The sequence below is a fragment of the Patella vulgata genome, chromosome 5, assembly GCF_932274485.2.
Source record: "Patella vulgata chromosome 5, xgPatVulg1.2, whole genome shotgun sequence".
NCBI lineage: Eukaryota > Metazoa > Mollusca > Gastropoda > Patellidae > Patella > Patella vulgata.
In genome coordinates, this window is record NC_065883.2 from 60,935,270 (window position 1) to 60,953,978 (window position 18,709).

General features: G+C 37.4%; 1 protein-coding gene across 2 annotated transcripts; it reads right to left on the bottom strand.

The window, feature by feature from the left end:
- Positions 1 to 4,119: 4,119 nt before the first annotated feature.
- On the bottom strand, positions 4,120 to 18,695 carry LOC126821990 (isoamyl acetate-hydrolyzing esterase 1 homolog). 2 transcript variants are annotated; one of them, XM_050550695.2, is made up of 6 exons: positions 18,446 to 18,695; positions 17,697 to 17,752; positions 16,193 to 16,412; positions 11,475 to 11,562; positions 11,116 to 11,234; positions 4,120 to 4,318 (listed from the first exon to the last, which is right to left on the bottom strand). In XM_050550695.2, exons 1-6 carry the CDS (start codon positions 18,578 to 18,580, stop codon positions 4,151 to 4,153), a joined length of 786 nt encoding a protein of 261 aa, XP_050406652.1. In that variant the 5' UTR covers positions 18,581 to 18,695; the 3' UTR covers positions 4,120 to 4,150. The 2 variants fall into 2 exon arrangements, with proteins under 2 accessions (XP_050406652.1, XP_050406651.1); XM_050550694.2 differs by lacking the exon at positions 4,120 to 4,318 and adding an exon at positions 6,316 to 6,509.
- Between the last annotated feature and the right edge of the window lie 14 nt (positions 18,696 to 18,709).

Consider the following 18,709-nt stretch of genomic DNA (forward strand, 5'->3'; position numbering starts at 1 on the left):
TTCAAATATCTTATCTTAAAAACCTATAAGTTTATCTCTTATGATACGTGTTCTGTGTTCTCCATATTATAAGCATGTGCATATTGTATATTTGTTAATACATGTTATAATCTATATTTATTCAAACTTTCTGTTATATGACCCGCATATACATGATTACTTAAATTCATCTTTTAATTATATCTGATTTGTATTTTTATTTCTTTTCCTCTATTGGCTTATATCTTTTTAATTCTACGAATCCCCGTTGCTTTTCCTTTTTTGTATATCTTAAATAAAGATGGTTGCCAGGCAACGAAACATACGCCCACAGCAGCTAAATTGTCCGGGCAGTCAACAAGAGCATTTTTTTTTCTTTTGTCGGTAATGAAACATTTATAATACACTAATATCTGATTAAGAGTAACAACTCATTAAGTAATTATCAGAAAATAACTAGAATTTGTTTGGCGTCTAGTTCTGCCCCATGCTAACGTATAGTAAACAGCACATTTAATATCATGGATTTAGCCTCAAGATCTTAAACTCTGTGTATAAATTTAATCGGATATTAACTTTAGCCTCTAAAGCGCCTACAAGATATTTCAAAGTGATCAAGAGTCATAACTCTGACAGTAATTATCAGAAATCGTCTCATGACCTTAAACACCCTGTATAATAACCGTCGGATATTAACCTTAGTCTCTAGAGCACCCACCAGCAATTGTGGACGCCGGTCCAACGGACGGAAGGACATGGACAACGACAATATACGACCACATTTCGATGTGGGCGTATAAAAATTATATAATCAATTTGAGTGAATTTGAATTACATATTGTCTGGAAAGGGCAAATGGTAATCAGTGGCTTCAGGCTTCACCAATCGCCGGCGAAATCGGGTGCGGATACGCCACGAAAAGTCGTACATGGAAAACGGGCCTTAGTGATTTAGTAACATTTTAGTAACGCATTTTAGGTACTGTATAAATGATGACGTTGCCGAAGAATTAAAATAAACCACATTAGTGCATGATTTTTTACAACAGAAAATGAAGCTTTGAGTTTCGTTATAGGATGTAAACATGTAAACATATTCTGCCTGTCCAAGTCACACACCATTAGTTAAATGACTTAGAAAAAAAGTTGTTAACTATAATTTGGACTTTCTAAACCAGAAGTAAGTGGCAACAGACACATAGCCGTCACATGTACGACACGCGTTGTTATACATGGCTAAATGGAGCGATGACAACTAAAACCGATACCTTATGAAAAGTGGTATCAGACAGATTGCAGCAGAATTAAGCATTACATCTACTGTTACACGCCTTTTCATTGACCGGTCTTTATTTCCATATTACGTTTTCGTCTTTACTTCGTTACAGATCTGTTTGGTCCAACCTATTGTTTCCGTTTTATCATACCGTTCTTTTCATTTAACATGATGGTAGTGGTGGGTGTCGTGCGTGAGGCAGGTAATGCTTAACATATGAATACCTTGTACCGCTTTCGATTATAGAATTTTTCTTATGTGTCGATTTCATTGTGTATGTACATAGTTCAGATAATATTGATGGATTTATTGCATGTATTGTTAACGAGAGTGTTCTTACACTTAATACTTCAATAAGGGACAACATGCCAAACTCAAAATTTATTTTATAAACACCACAAACAATCAAATGTACCCTTACAAGCAAAACATTCTAATGTAAGCTTACATTTGTTTCTATTGCCTTGACGTCGCGTGTATATACGACCATAACATTCTTATCCGGTAACCGATAATTGACATCCGTTGGCATGTTGTCTCTTTAAAATTCTAAATTACAGTCAGAGTATTGTGTACAGGTAGTTAGATAAATAAATATGGTTTCTTTTATACCGAAATGTTGTTTTTTTAACCCTGGAATGTTGTTTTCTCAACATAATTAGTATAGATTGCGACACGAAAACAAGTGGTTTAACGTCATGCTGTTCTGCTCCAACTGGGTAATGAAGACGGGCATACGCCATACAGATGTGCTATGAGGGAAATTTTGCCTACTTTTGTATCAAATTCCAACTGCCAAAAGATCTTTTTTTGTGCACGCCAATGTGTATCCGAACCACTAGACAGAAGTCCTTGTCAGGCCCTCGGTCTTGCACTACTGACAAGGGGGAACCACGCCGCAAAAACCCGATGAACTTCCTGTCAACACCGGGAGCGATCACGCGATCTCCTGGCTAGAGATTCAGCGTCTTCTCACATAGCCACCGTAGCCCCCTCCGTTTTCATTGAATGTGGGCTACAAATTAACTCTTAACGAATTAAATCACAAGGTCCCGGTCCCTGGAATTATTAGGACTATAAACACAGAACTTCCTTATATACAATCTGGGGCTACAAATTCAGTTATTACAATAACATTTCCGTGTTAATAAGATTTTCTTATTGTTTTCTAATCATTCAAAATATAAAACCTGTACCTTGTTGGGGAATAATTTGTGACTGTTGTGTTTGTCTTAAGTGTAAATAGGGATCACGTGGCTAAGTGGGTAAGACGCTAGCTCGCTAGCCTGGAGGTCGGGTGTTCGATCCCTGCATTGGCCGAGAAAGTTCATCCAGATTTTCCGGCGTGGTTCTCCCTTGTCAGTGATGCAAGACGGAGGGGCTGACAAGGAAAGCTGTCTAGTCGTTCGGATGGGACGAAAAACCGAGGTCCCGTGTACCCATTGGCGTGCACGTAAAAGATCCCTTGGCAGTTGGAATTCGATATAAGAGTAGGCCGTAGTGCCGCTGTCCGGGCAAAATTTCCCTCATAGCACACTGTATGGCGTATGCCCGTCTTCATTAGCCCAGGTTAGCTCGCAGTTTTCAGCAATATTTGTCAAGTTGCCGTCATGAACGACTGCGTCCAGTCATGAACGGTTAGTTCTGGTGACAAACGAACTGTTCAGTAAACAAGAAGACGGTGGGAATAAAATAATAAGACCCCGTAGTGCTAGCCTAGCACCACGGAGTAAAAACGGTCTTCGAATATTATTATTCATGGTATGATTTCTACACAGGTCGCACTTGCCAAGATATTTAATCTAATGAAAGTTTTTTATTTTTATATATCATCCATTTTAAAGATACATCCCACGAAATTATTTATCGGTTAGTTATTTCTAATAGAAAGAGAGAGAAATGGGGTTTAACGTCCACTAGACACAAACTAGGTCATTTAGGGACTAATATATGGTTTTAATTTTATTTCAATAATTCGCTTGCACGTAGGGGTCTTTAGCAGTGGGAGGAAACCGGAGGACCCGGAGAAAACCCACGAGGTTGGACGGGCGACCCTACTCCTTGTCACGTACAACCAGGGATTCGAAACCACGCCAGTTGACTCAATGACAGGTCTTATGATACAGCACGCACGTGCTAACCATTCGCCCCCCCCCCCTCTCCGATTTCTAATAAAACTATTGCATAGTCGGTATATTTGGAGAGTAAAGACACCACATCTTAACCAGAAACATACACATGGGGCGCCCGCAGGTTAAAAATGTAAGAGTGTCGTTGCCAGCCTGTCTGCTGGAGTGACGTAAGGGGCGTTCTTATGTGTTCATCTAATGGCTAATGATTGCGAGAACATTGTGAGACTTAAATGTCAAATAGACTGAGATTAAAGGGCGGAAACTGAAGGTGGCATAGGACAATCCAAGAATTTACCTAGGCCTCAAAATGAAATGAAATGAATGGTGTTTAACGCTCTACTGTTCTGCTCGGTTAATAAAGACGGGCAGACGCCATACAGTGTGCTAAGAGGGAAATGTCGCCCGGAGAGCGGCTCTATGGCCTATAGAATTCCATCTGCCAAGGGATCGTTTACGGGTACGCCAATGTGTACACGGGACCCCGGGTTTTAGTTTAATCCGAACGACTAGACAGTTAGTTGTCATTGTCAGGCACCACGGACATGGGGGAACCACGCCGGACAAGGGGAAACCACGCCGGACAAATCTAGATGAACAACACCGGCAGCGAACACGAGACCATGCTGGCGAGCCACCGCGACTCCCCCATTATATAGGTGTTCGGAAGTTTAAAAAGCTACCCAAAAGTCCACCCCCTGTCTCTTTCTCCAAAAGCAAATCATCAACACGTCAGTACTAGTTAAAACAAAATATTTTTTGAACTTTCACTGAAGAGAGGAAATGGGATTCTCATAATCAATGTCATCCTGTAGTGGAAAATTCATTGGAAGATCAGATGTTAACTTGTCAATGATTGGTTGTAATAATTTAAATAAAAGTCGCGATCCAATCGTTGATAAATGCAGGCCATCATTCAACATTTCTTTCCAGTTCTGTAAATATAAATAAAATTATTGTTATTGATGAACAAATAACGGGCAACCCGAACTGTTCACTTATCTATGTTAATTTTAATAAACCTTTTTTTATTTAATTTGACACACCTTTCGGCTGTTTCTAAAGTTTAAAGCCCATCCATTGATGTCTAGTGGATGTATTTTGCCTTATAATATGTGTTTTTAGGGGGTAAAACGGGAAATATGTTTCATTTGATTTTTAGGTGTTGATGTTTTGTCGCATGATAATTATGATGACGGTACAAAGAATGTCATGTCGGGACTAATATATATCGTACAATGATTAATTCGCGTTAGTAGTCGACCCGGATAAAACCCTACTCCGTGTCACGTCCAAGCTTGGGATGGAAACCACGCCGCTTGTTTCAATGACAGACCTTATAATTGAAAGCGCATCAATCAAAACAGGGCAAGTAAACCACAGGGACACGGTAAATAGTATCAGTCCAGAGATGATAAGTAAAAACAGCTGGGTACTACGATAAGTATCATCAACCATGAGACTTTATGTAAACCCATGTCCATGACACGACAAGTAAACCAGAGGGATACGATAAATAGTATCAGTCAAGATATATGACACATAAAAACAATTGGAAACGATAAGTATCATCAACCATGAGGCAATAGGAAACACCATGTCCATGACACAACAAGTAAACAGTGTTAATCTAGATACAAGTAAAAACAATTGGGCACGATAAGTATTATCAACCATGAGGCAATAGGAAACACAATGTCCATGACACGACAAGTAAACAGTATCAGTCAAGATACGACAAGTAAAAACAATTGGACACGATAAGTTATCATCAACCGTGAGACTGTAAGTGAAACAATGTCTACGGTGAAACAAACAGGACAGAATAAGTCTCACCAATCAAGATGTGATAATTACAACAATCAGGATTATTAACACTAATCAAGTAAAATCGTCGGAACATTGGCAAGTATCACCAATCAAGTAAAACCATCAGGACACTATAAGTAACAAGAGCAAAATGACACGAAAAGTATCGTCAATCGAGAGAAAGTAGGAAAATATCACCAATCAAAAGACGATGAGTACAACAACAAAACAAACACAATTAGTATCATCAATCATGAGAGGGTAAGTAGGCATGCTGTCTCTTTAAAATTCTAATTTCCGTGTTAATACATGAGCATAAAAGAATAAGACCCTACTCAGGTCGCACTTTAACGATACATCCCAGGAAAGTATTTATCGGGTAGTTATTTCTAATAAAAGTATTGTATATCTGGTATATTTAGAGAGTATACACATTCAATCTTACAAGAAACATGCTGGATTCCCAGAAAAATACACATGGGACGCCATGTAAGAGTGCCGTTTCCAGCCTGTCTGCTGGAGTGACGTAAGGCTGCGCGTTCTTATCCGTTCATCTAATGGCTAATGATTGCGAGAACATTGTGAGACTTAAACGTCAAGTAGACTCTGCGATTAAAGGGCGGAAAAATAAAGGTGGCAGAGGTATTTACATAGGTCTCGAAATGAAATGAAATGAAACATAATGAATGATGTTTAAAGCCCTACTGTTCTGCTCCGACTGGGATAATAAAGACGGGCATACGCCATGCAGTGTGCGAAGAGAGAAATTTTGCCCGGGCAGTGGGCTCTGTGGCCGATAAAATTGCAACTGCCAAGGGATCTTTTACGTGCACGCCAATGTGTACACAGGACCCCGGGTTTTCGTTTAATCCGAACGACTAGACTGCTGTCATTGTCAGGCCCTCCCTCCGCCCTGCATCACAGACAAGGGGAAACCACGCCGAATAAATCCAGAGGAACAACACCGGCAGCGAAGCCGAAACTCCCTGCTAGCGAGCCACAGCTGGCACGCTGAGCCATCGCGACTCTCCCATTCTATAGGTGCGTTCGGAAGTTTAAAAAGCTACCCAAAAGTTCACTTCCTGTCTCTTTCTCCAGAAGCAAATCATCAACAAGTCAGTAATAGTTAAAAAAATATATATTGAACTTTCACTCAAGAGAGGAATTGGGATTCTCATAATCAACTTCATCCCATAGTGGATAATTCATTGGAAGATCAGATGTTAACTTGTCAACGATTGGTTGTAATAATTTAAATAAAAGTCGTGATCCAATCGTTGATAAATGAAGGCCATCATTCAACATTTCTTTCCAGTTCTGTAAATAAAAATAGAATTAAATGTCGACGTGATGAACAAATAACGGACAAACCGAGGTGTTGACTTCCATGCGGCCCAAACGAGCCGTTTACTCATTTCTGTTAATAAAACTCTTTTTATTTAATTTGACAAAGGCTACCTTTCGGGTGTTTCTAAATGTTAAAGCATTTATAGTATCCAGTGAAGTCTAGTGGATGTATTTTGCCAATCGAAGACGCCTGTCATTGATAAAAAATCTTTCAACTTTGGTTTATACTGGCTTTCAGCGATGTGGCTTATATGTGTGTGTGTGGGGGGGGGGGCGATTGGGGGGCAGGGACTATGTTTCATTTGATTTCTAGGTGTTGATGTTTTGTGGCATGATAATTATCGGGACTAATATATATGGTACAAAGATTGGCGTTAGTAGTCGACTCGGATAAACCTTACTCCGTGCCACGTCCAAGCTTGGGATCGAAACCACGACACTTGCTTCAATGACAGACCTTATAATCGAAAGTGCACGCGTTAGGCCAGTCGTCCACCGACCCCCATCAATCAAAGGAGGGTAAGTAAACCAGAGGGATATAGTAAATAGTATCAGTCAAGATACGATTAGTTAATACAGCTGGGTACGTTAAGTATCATCAACCACGAGACAGTAAGTAAACCCATGTCCATGACACAACAAGTAAACTAGAGGGACACAGTAAATAGTATCAGTCAAGATACGATAAGTATCATCAACCAAGAGGCAGTAAGTAAAACCTTGTTGCCATGTTCATGACACGGCAAGTAAATCAGAGGGACACAGTAAATAGTATCATCAGTCAACCATAAGACGGTAAGTAAAACCATGTCCATGACACGGCAAGTAAACCAGAGGGACATGGTAAATAGTATCAGTCAAGATACGACAAGTAAAAACAATTGGACACGTTAACTATCATCAACAATGAGACTGTAAGTAGCACTAATCATGTAAAACAGTAGGAACACGGCAAGTATCGCCAATCAATTAAAACCAGCAGGACACTATAAGTAACAAGAGCAAATTGACACGATAAGTATTGTCAATCGAGAGAAAGTAGGAAAACAACGGGGCGCGATAAATATCACCAATTTAGAGTCGATGAGTACAACCAACAGAACACAATTAGTACCATCAATCAATAGAGGGTAAGTAAAGCCAGCAGGACACGATTACAATCAATCACAATACGGTAAATAAAAACAGCAGGACACGCGATAAGTAACAACAATCAAGAGACCACCGTAATGGCGGGATAAATATCATCAATTAAGTAAAATCATCTGGACACCATATCATCAAGCAAGAGAACGTCCGAAAACAGCAGGACACGAAAGGTATCATCAATCAGAAAGCTTAAAGTAGCTGGTCTCGGTACTCGGAACGACTCGGTTGTTTGGCTTTCGAATTCGAATAAAAACACAGCAGTTCGGTTTCCCGTTATCTTATGGTTTACATATTTGAACTGTTACAGTGTTTTTCATCATAAATGGGCTAGCTAAATGATTGATACGGGTGTGAATTTGGTAACATTTGTTATTGATTTACACTTTTTCTTGTTTTTAAACATAAAAACCGCTAGAACTGGCAGCAGGTAAAGCTGTAACCAACAGAAACCCGATATCTAACTTAGTTTTTTTAAAAAAAAAAATGTGGTATTGAAACAGGTAAATGACAGTTTAGTAAATAAGTCTGATCAACTGCGAGGGGGATAGTCACAAATTATTTAAAATCAACATGTCCTCCATTCGATTTTATTATATTACATTGATAGATGGGACCACCTAGCGTTTGGACAAAGTTTTTAAATCAATTGAAACAACATGGGAGTGAAGTGGAAGTAATTATCTTAAATGAAAGAAAAAGGAAATAAAAACTTGTTGCCGTATTTTTGTCGATAAACAGAACAATAAACATGGCAGATAGTGTATTGTATGGGCTTCGATAACCATGGGAGTAATAGTTAAGACCCTTTGAGAATCTATAGCGAGAGGGAGACAGAAATGGGGTTTAACGTCCACTCGACACAAACTAGGTCATTTCGGGACTTACATATGGTTCAATTTTATTTCAATAATTCGCTTGCGCGTAGGGGTCTTTAGCAGTGGGAGGAAACTGGAGGACCCCTCCTTGTCACGTACAACCAGGGAATCGAAACTTCGCCAGTTGACTCAATGACAGACCTTATTCACTCGGCAAACCTCGGCATATTCCGTTACTCTACATCTAGCCTCGGCTATATGACGGTAAGTGATATGTACCTACGCCTATACAATTGCGATGCGGCACCGGTTTACTTATTAGGAAAACTTGCCACTTTTAAAAAGAAATTATCAAAATTGCGTCGTAGAATTTTCAGTGCAAAGTTGTCCTTGTTTGAAGAAAATAAATGTTACAAAGAAGTGAGAATACTAAAGTCCATATAGAAACACACAAACTAGAGGGATTGGGGTTTAACGACAACTCGACACAAACTAGGTCATTTCGGGACTAACACAAGGTTCAATTTTAATTCAATTATTTGCATGCACGTAGGGTCTTCAGCAGTAGAACGAAACTGGGGGACCTGGAAAAAACGAACACGGTTGGAATCGAAACCACGCCACTCGATTCAATGGCAGACCTTATGATTTCACGCTCACGCGTTAAACCACTAGACCCCCCCCACCACACACAGTTCAATAATCAACCAACTAATCTCCAATGGTCAATAAAGAACCTTAAAACAGTCAGAATATTGATGTTACGTAATCGGTGAATAATTTTTATCCAATTTATCGACAAACTGTCTTAAAACTTTAATTGGGCCCACTGTAGCAACATATTAAATTAACAGTCATCAAATGCGTGAAGGACACCGATGGTTCTTGTTCCAGTCTGATAGGGGGAATTAAGGTATTTATGCTCGTGACTGTGACATAACCCTCGGTGGCAAGAGACATTAAAGGACAATATTGGTGGCAGTCATTATCACATATGTGGTAGAGCTGGTTAAACACATTCCAAATATAATTTTAACACAGAGATCATTGCTACGATAGCTGAGTAATACAGGTTTCCTGAATCGGAAGTGACGAACGCCAAAGGAAAACACGAGTAATCCCTCTATATACCTGACTGATGTGACGAGTGATAACCTACAGCCAATAGTAGCAGTTGTCATGGCGTGTGATTAACACATTTTTTAAAATTTTGTGCTGGGGTTTGGTGAATTCCGGGACCATCTCCTTGATTGTACCTCCCACCCCAAGCACCGACCCTTAGACTCAAGTACTGAGGAATGTGAGAAAGGAACGAATCTACAATCAGATGAAATAAACCTATTATTCAAATTAATTATAAATCAGCCCCATTAATTAATTTTGGTGCTCCCAATGTGATGTAATGTCAGAAAAAACTGAAACTCTACTCGGGTCATGCTTATTAAAACACTGATTCACATTCAACTTTGCTCAGTATAAAAAAAAATCATTGTCCACTTTTATTCAATATAGTCCCATCCGTTGAAAGCCAAATCAATTAACGATTTTTTGGAGTACATATTGAGTGGTTATCAAATTGATCTTATAGTTCGCATCGGCCAGTAATTCCAGTTTCACACATGCTTGCTTCAATAATCATGCTTGCTTCAATAATCAGTGAACTATATGATTTGAGAATAGATCTCTGACGTGAATGGCCGCCATATCCAAAACCCAATATTTATTTGGTAATGCCGTTCTATTTCCTTTCACATCTGCTATACACACAAAAACTAAATAATTCTTTTCAATTCCATTAAAGGGAAGCAGAATAAATACATTTCAAAATTCTCGACGTACATTAGTGTTTTCGACTAAAATCCTCGATTTAGGAATTAAAATGTCGGTCAGCTAGCTTATTGTAAGTTCTCAAGCGGAGCTAATTGTAGACGGACAGCTACGCGTTCATCTGGACAGTTAAAGCTACATTATGGGAGATTAGATAAAGAGCTGGCAGTTCTCAATGTAATAGTTAAAAACTAGATAATGTAAAGGGAATTAGCTGAAAATTTCCGTCAAATAGGTCCACTCTGAACCGAGATTTCAGCGATTGGATTTTCGGCCTAGCCTCAATCAATCTTACTAAAGTCGGTAGGATAAAAAAATATAGTCTCGATTATCAATTTCATGATTAAATCAGGAATGGAAGTTGAACAGCAAATCGGAACCTAATCCAATAAACATCGCAGGCTAGCGATGACATCGAGAGTTGATTATGGTCTGGATAAGTTAATTAATGTCTAATTAATAATGTAAAGGGAATTAGCTGAAAATTTCCGTCAAATAGGTCCACTCTGAACAGAGATTTCAGCGATTGAATTTTCGGCCTAGCCTCAATCAATCTTACTAAAGTCGGTAGGATAAAAAAATATAGTCTCGATTATCAATTTCATGATTAAATCAGGAATGGAAGTTGAACAGCAAATCAGAACCTAATCCAATAAACATCGCAGGCTAGCGATGACATCGAGAGTTCATTATGGTCTGGATAAGTTAATTAATGTCTAATTAATAATTTAGATAATATTTCGGGCATATTTAGCTCTTGCATAATGTATGTTTAATAATCTCGCCTCGTTCTTTAACATCTCAGAATACAAATCAACACTCCATATACCAGTTTCTTTACATAGTTGAACACACGATGTCGCATATTTTTGTGTATTTTCTGTGGTTTTGCTGCATGGTTTTCCTGAAAATATAATACTAATATTTCAAATCTCTGAATCGTGTTAATTCTAATCAATTTTATACGGACTCATCATCTGAGAACTTTAATGACACCAGGATTGACAAATTTCCCGAGGAAGAACTTCATTTTTTAATGGTATTATTTTTTTTTCGATTTTAATAATGAAACATAATCAATAAAAATAATTAATTATTAACAATTAATGTTCTTTTTATGGTCGCTCGATAAAAATGTACATACCCTTCTTGACACACTCTAGTTGCCATGCATCGTTATTATAGGCGGGTGGGGATATCATAATAATCTTTTCTCTTTCAATTCCAATAGACTGTAACATAATAATTATGTCTGATATAAGCCTTGCGAGGCATTTAGCAATTGATTTATTACTAGAAGACTTAGTATGGATACAATCACCAAGATTAGGTGCATTAGTATTTGCTGGAAAACGACTTGTGAAAAGTGCCTTATGTAAGGTATAGATAAAGAGCTGGACGTTTTGGCTAATAGTTCAAAAATAGAAATGACATGAAATGAAATGGGGTGTAACGTCCTACTGTTCTGCTTCGAACTGGGCTAATGAAGAAGGGCATACGCCATACAGTGTGCTATGAGGGAAATTTTGCCCGGACAGTGGCACTACGGTCAACTCTTTCATCGAATTTCAACGGGACCGCGGTTTTTCGTCCCATCTGAACGACTAGACAGTTGTCCTTGTCAGACCCTCCGTCCTGCATCACTGACAAGGGGAACCACGCCGGAAAAATGTTCAAAAATAGATAATGAAAAATGAATATATCGGAATTTCATTCAAATTCCCTTTTTCTGAGCGCCCGTCTTCATTAGCCCAGTTCGGAGCAGAACAGTAACACGTTAAACCCCATTTCATTTTTCTAAACAAAATTCTGACTGTTTAAAGATATAGCGTAGATCGTTCATTATCGTAGCAACCAAAACTTAACCTCGATTGTCAGTTTTATCGTTATTTTTTAAAAATCGTGTTTTAAAGAGTTGATTACAGGCTTGTGATGTAAGTACATGTCTAAATAATAATTTATATAGCATTTGAAGCTTAAAGAAACAGTTGTAATATGCAGATTTAGCTATTAAATAAGGCATCTTTAATTGTATTTAAGTGACATTTTTCAGAGTAGAAGCAACAATTAATACGGCCTCGAATCAGAATATACAGCCAATCAAATCAAGACTTCTAGAACAAACAATATCATCAGCAGCAATACCCCTTGTCTATCAGAAATCAACCCTGTCGACAAATGACCAATGGTAAGCTGCTTAGACCAAAGATAATTCTTTGTTGACCTGTGGTCATTTACTTAGACCAACTGTGGATCAGAGATTTGCACGATACAACAACTATGCACTGCGACATGGCAGCTATGAATAAATAAAAACAAATTTATATTTGTTTTGTAGACCTAGCAGACAATCTTTCACATGGTCGACAAACCAAACATTCGATTCAATATTTAAGGAGCAAACTTTTTAACAGGGTAACAGGGTATTAGGTCTTTGAGCCCTACAAAAGTAGGCATTTGGTTCATAAGGTTAACGTTTAGACGAAGCAGTGGAACATTGGCAATCATTACTTTCGATGGATTCCGCAACATATAGGATTAAGACTAGTAATTATTTTCCTTTATTTCATGATGGGACGAATGTAGCGCGAGTTATAAATAGACCATTTTTCCTTTAATTTTTTTCTCCACTTTTCCTTTTTTTGGGTTGACATTTCGGTCTAGAATTGGAGAAAATGGATCAAATTTGCGATTTCATAGCAGTTTTGGGGAATACTGATGACAGAATGGGGAGGGGTAGGGTGTGTAAAGTGTCTTTGTGTAGAGCAATCATTACGTCTAAACGGCCAACCCCCTACAAAATAATGATGAGGAGAGTGCTAAGTGAGACCCTCTGTGTGCCTATAAAGAATGGAATCAACTGAATGGTGAGCAAAAAGCTACAGCCTGTGATGTTACAGTCATTTAACATTAAAGTTAATGGGCAAATCATTGCTAGTCCGAGTCCAGGTAGTGAAACTAGAACTGCGATGCAGTGATGACGGGTTTCACTAGTGCCATGTTACCATTTAACTTCAGTAATTTCCAAAACCAATGAAACCGTTAAACAGAATTTCCACATGGGCATTGCACACGTGTTATAAAATGGATGTGGAATTAAAATAAATCCAGCAATATCAGTTCTATTTGTACATTTGTTACCATTTGTCACACATGTCATAAAAAGAATACAGCAAACGAAGACATGACTCGAAGACGCCACTTCCGTTATCAACAAAGTATGTAAATTGAACAGAATTGACCCTTTATAACGCCTTATTAAAATGCGAAAATCTTAAATTGTGATCCTGACAAAATTGGTTATTTCTCGGCAAGGGCAGACGTTAGAAACTGTTTTTTGATATCTACATGATCGTGGAGATTTATTCTATTTGTTCATTAAACGAATATTGATTATCACTCACCTCAAAAGAATATTTGTTTTGGAGGTTAAAAATAAAGTTTTTGCCAAAACAACATTACTTCCCGTGATAATGAAAATGTTAAATTAGTTTCCTTAAAGCGTAACAGGAATGAAAATCGAATAATAATTGACACTTTAATGGACCAAAACCACTGAAAAGTTATTTGTAGAAAATCGCCTATTTTTCCGCAACTGAACAAGCTGGAAACCATTTGGGAATATCTATATGACCGTATCCTTTTAATGTATATGTTGATTTAAAAAACTAAAAGTTAAAATTTTCAAAACGTAGTAAGTGAATATCAGTTGAAAAAATATTTATTTTAAAGGTAAAAAATACAGTTTTTGACAATATGACGTCACTTCCTGTGTCAATTTTGAATTCTAATCAATTTGATATAAGGCATACTTTTGTGACAATCCAATAATAATTGACTCTTTCATAGGCAAAATAGCGTGAAAAGTGAATCATGCAAATTTCCTGTTTCTCAGCATCAGACATAGAGTGTCTTCTTATGGATTAATGCTACAGATTTGTGAAAGTTACGAAGAAATATTTTAAAATATGAAAAGCCTGAATTCATTGTAAAAGCTCATTTTTGCACATTTCTTCACCTTTAAATCTAAATGGCACAAAAAAAGAACAGAATCAAACAAACTGAGACCGACATATTTTAAACCTTTAGCAGGAGCATTAATAAAATATTTTGAACAATAAAACGAAACGAATTAGGATCTAAGTTTTAATCAAATTCAAAGGCAATGGATGGAGTAATAAATCCTTGGTCGAATCGGTTGATCTTCTAAAACAGAAGTAGATCAAACGTTTGGTTGAAGTTGTTGATGTTGATTGAGGCGTTAGACGTTTAGTTATTGATTGTCATTAACATCTTGTTTTAATCGACTTGATACATTAATTGATTTTTTTTAAAAAAAAGTATCAATGATTTAGGTCTACTACATAGATTCATACTTTTAAAAGTAAAGACTTGTTCGATTACGGTGGTCGATCAAATTCCACGTTTAAAAATTTGGAATCGATGCAATAAATTGGAAATTTCCAGTCAGTTATTAATTATTTATATTATGGAGAAATATCAATCTGTGAACGTGTCCGACGACAATATCAATAGGTTTCAAAATTTAAGATCAGATAAAAAAAAATGACTGTAGGAGTTTCAACACCACAGTTATTGATTTGCAAACCAACGATGGGATACATTTACAAAATACTACGATCTGAGAAAATCAAATGAAATGAAATAAAATATAAATAAAAAGCAAATAAAACATGAATAACTAGATAAATAATACGGGATCCATGAAAGTTTGAGATTCAGGGCCCACGACAGTAAACTAACAAGCCAACAGTGAGGCTGATGTCCCCCGCCGAAATAGGAAAATAATTAGAGGACACATATAAATTTATCACAAATTACCTTTTACAAAGTATTGAACAATCAAACAGTATATCTTTACTTATAGTCTAACAATCAAAGTAGGAGAGTTATTGTTTTCCAAAGTCTCGACCAATCAAATTGCGTATCGCTCTGCTTACCCTGAGCAGAAAATGCTCATTATCAAACTTAGTCAAGGTATTACTGTAATGAAACTATACACCAAGTTTCATCAATCTCACTTAATTAGAACTAAAGTTATCGTGTCCCAAAGCATCAACCAATCAAATTGCTTATCTCTGCTTACCCTAAGCGGAAAATGCTCATCTTCGAACTCCATCAAGGCATTGACCTAATCAACACATACACCAAGTTTGAACATTCTAGCTCAATTAGGAAGAGAGTTATCGTGCCCCAAAGTATCAACCAATCAAATTGCTTATCTCTGCTTACCCTAAGCGGAAAATGCTCATCTTCGAACTCCATCAAGGCATTGACCTAATAAACACATACACCAAGTTTGAACATTCTAGCTCAATTAAAAGTTATCGTGTCCCAAAGCATCAACCAATCAAATTGCTTATCTCTGCTTACCCTAAGCGGAAAATGCTCATCTTCGAACTCCATCAAGGCATTGACCTAATCAACACATACACCAAGTTTGAACATTCTAGCCCAATTAGGAAGAGAGTTATCGTGTCCCAAAGCATCAACCAATCAAATTGCTTATCTCTGCTTACCCTAAGCGGAAAATGCTCATCTTCGAACTCCATCAAGGCATTGACCTAATAAACACATACACCAAGTTTGAACATTCTAGCTCAATTAGGAAGAGAGTTATTGTGTCCCAAAAAGTGTGACGGACAGACAGACGGACAGACAGACAGACAGACGGACGAACCCATTTTAATAGTCCCCTGCTTTCTTCGAAAGGCGGGGGACAACAAAGATACAATGTATGAACGAATACTAATGAACTTGTTTTAAAAAGGAAATAATAGTTTAAAACTACCTGTTAAATTTGGAAGGTTTTATTAAATCTCAAATAATAGGTTTACTTACCTGTAAATATTCTACCATATCCGCCATATTTTGTTTGAACTCGTTTAAAGGGACGTGCTGTCGAGGATTTGTGTCTCCGGCATTTGAATCATTGGCGCCTAAAAATAACGTGACCCCTGCAACATTCTTAGCTGTATCAGCAGTTATAATTTTTGGTAACATTATTTTACACCATCTTGAATTATACCCTGAGAACCCTCTGTTTAACACGTCACATTTTCTGTAATAACCATACAATACAACATAACGTAGAAAGCCATGTACACATCGAAAGAATTGACCTCCATTAAATATAAAACAGCTATACCTCTTTGACCTAGGGCCAGTTGCTCAAAACTAAGTTATTTCAACGAACCGCTAACTCTAACGTATCGTTATCTTGCTAACGGACTGATTAAAGTTAATCCAAGTGAAGACTGTCTGTTCATTGGCTGAATTTTAAATTTACAGATTTTATGTACATGCATAACAACCTCATAGAAGGTAGTATTAACAAGAAACTGATGACAGTGGGACAACTGTGCAGTCTGTTCACAAAACTTGATTAAAGACAAAAAGATAACTGTAGAATTTACTATACAGAAAACACTATAAAAAAAACTATAGAATACTCTATTATTATTTTCTTCTTCAAAAATGTTAGCATCAATATGTAGGAAAAATTATAGGATTTGCACTACAGAAAATGTAGAATATTTGGATTTGGGGCCATTATTTCCAACAGCCCCCCCCCCTCCAATTCTGTAGAATACTTTAGAATTTCATTGTATAGAAAATGGAACAGCCGCCTGCTCCCACCACCGCACCCATCGCCCAACCTTGTAGAAAATTACACTGGTAATCTATAACTTTTTGCTAAGGGTAAACTTCGACTGACAGTAGACAATGCCATCGTTAAACAGATAACGGGGCCCAACACCTACGTTAAATATATGGGAACGTTAACGACATGTTAAAGTTAAAGGGACTTCCAGCAACAGACTTTCCGTTAAAGATAACGATCCATTAACTCCACGTTAACGAGTCGCTAACGGAGCTTTGAGCAAAGTTATCAATGGTTAGTAGTTTTGACAAGATGTGCGCATTGATCGTAACTACCGTACCCATGGCCATTCGAATCTTAGCTCCGCTTCTCCAATTTTAAATCATTAAATGTCCAAGCCGTTCTAATCCACTTAAAATCGGGGGCATCAAGGCGCATCGAGGGTTGATTATGGTCTTGTCATGTTAATAATTGTCTAATTAATAATTTATATAACAGTTCAGGCCCAAATAAAGGCACGCAATAGGCAGAATTAGCGCCTACATAATGCCTTTGTAACTTAGGGTTAAAGTCAATTAGAGAAGTCTAGGTTTTAGTTAGCTTAGTGGTACACAGTGGTAACGTGTGGCAAACACTGCAGGACCTTAACACTCGAATTGGATTGTTTCAACAAAACAAAACAACCGGGGAGGCAACTGGCGGGGATATAATTGTTTAAAAAAACCCGAGAGCGATATTTACCTTTGAAGATGGTCAGTTAATAAAGCACCCCAACACCCTTCTTCACTAAAGCTGAACTGCAAAAACAGCATTCATATGTTTATATAATTATTGGTAACTCTATAGCAAATCATGTTCATAAATACTTCAAAGATGGCCGGCGTTACTAAAACACGGGACGGAACTACTGACAAAAAGTCTGACCTTTATAGGTTGTTTATATAATTTGTCATTTTAAAATAGATAATATTGAGTTTTGTTTCACTGGATCCAAAGTCATTCCGGTTGATAACTTAAATATTACAGCGTGGTGACGTTTTTAGTTTTAATGTACACTCTTTATTTTAAACACATATAGTACAAGCTACTGAGTATGTAATGGATAAAGCGCGAGTCTGGAGTTGCGTTTTTTAATTTTTTCGGGTATACTTATTTGGGAAATCAATAACTAAAGGGGATAACCCATGCGCTAAAGTGTCAAAGTGAATCGAGATGATCCAGACAATAGCTCTAGACGTGACACCCCACTATTTGATATAACTTGTATTATATAGAGCGAGACTACACCAATCTAGTTACCTATAGTACGTAAACACTTCCTTCATGATCTATTTTAGGTTGTCCTACATACGATAGGTCCTAGACTGATAAGAATTAAAAATGCACAATTAGCTTTCACATAAAATGCAATAGAGGCAATAGAAAACAAAATAGGAGTTCAAAAGTTCAGTTGTATGCCTAATAAAGAGGTCTATTAAACTATTGCCCACCTGTGTTATAGAATCACCGAACAAAACAAATGCAGGCCACTTCGGGTGCGAGTTCGTTGTTGACATGTTTAGTCTGTTGAAGTAAAATACAACAGGTCCACTAGGTTTAATATATCGACAAAAATATACAAGCATTAGTTACTGTACATCCGGTGAGCACAACCAGTTGATATATCAGCAGATATTTGGCGATAAGTATATGACTTGTATTCAAGTCATTATTTACATGTTCCATGTGCGCTTTTACTAAACTGCGCTGCGCGG

Bases quoted from the DNA above. Each gene is read 5' to 3' on its own strand.
- LOC126821990 (XM_050550695.2), bottom strand. From the start codon at position 18,580: ATGCTTGTATATTTTTGTCGATATATTAAACCTAGTGGACCTGTTGTA. The intron at 17,753-18,445 runs GTGGGCAATAGT...CTGTTTTTGCAG, and splicing joins TCGGTGATTCTATAACACAG to TTCAGCTTTAGTGAAGAAGG. The intron at 4,319-11,115 runs GCGAGATTATTA...TTATATTTACAG, and splicing joins CTGAGATGTTAAAGAACGAG to AACTGGAAAGAAATGTTGAA.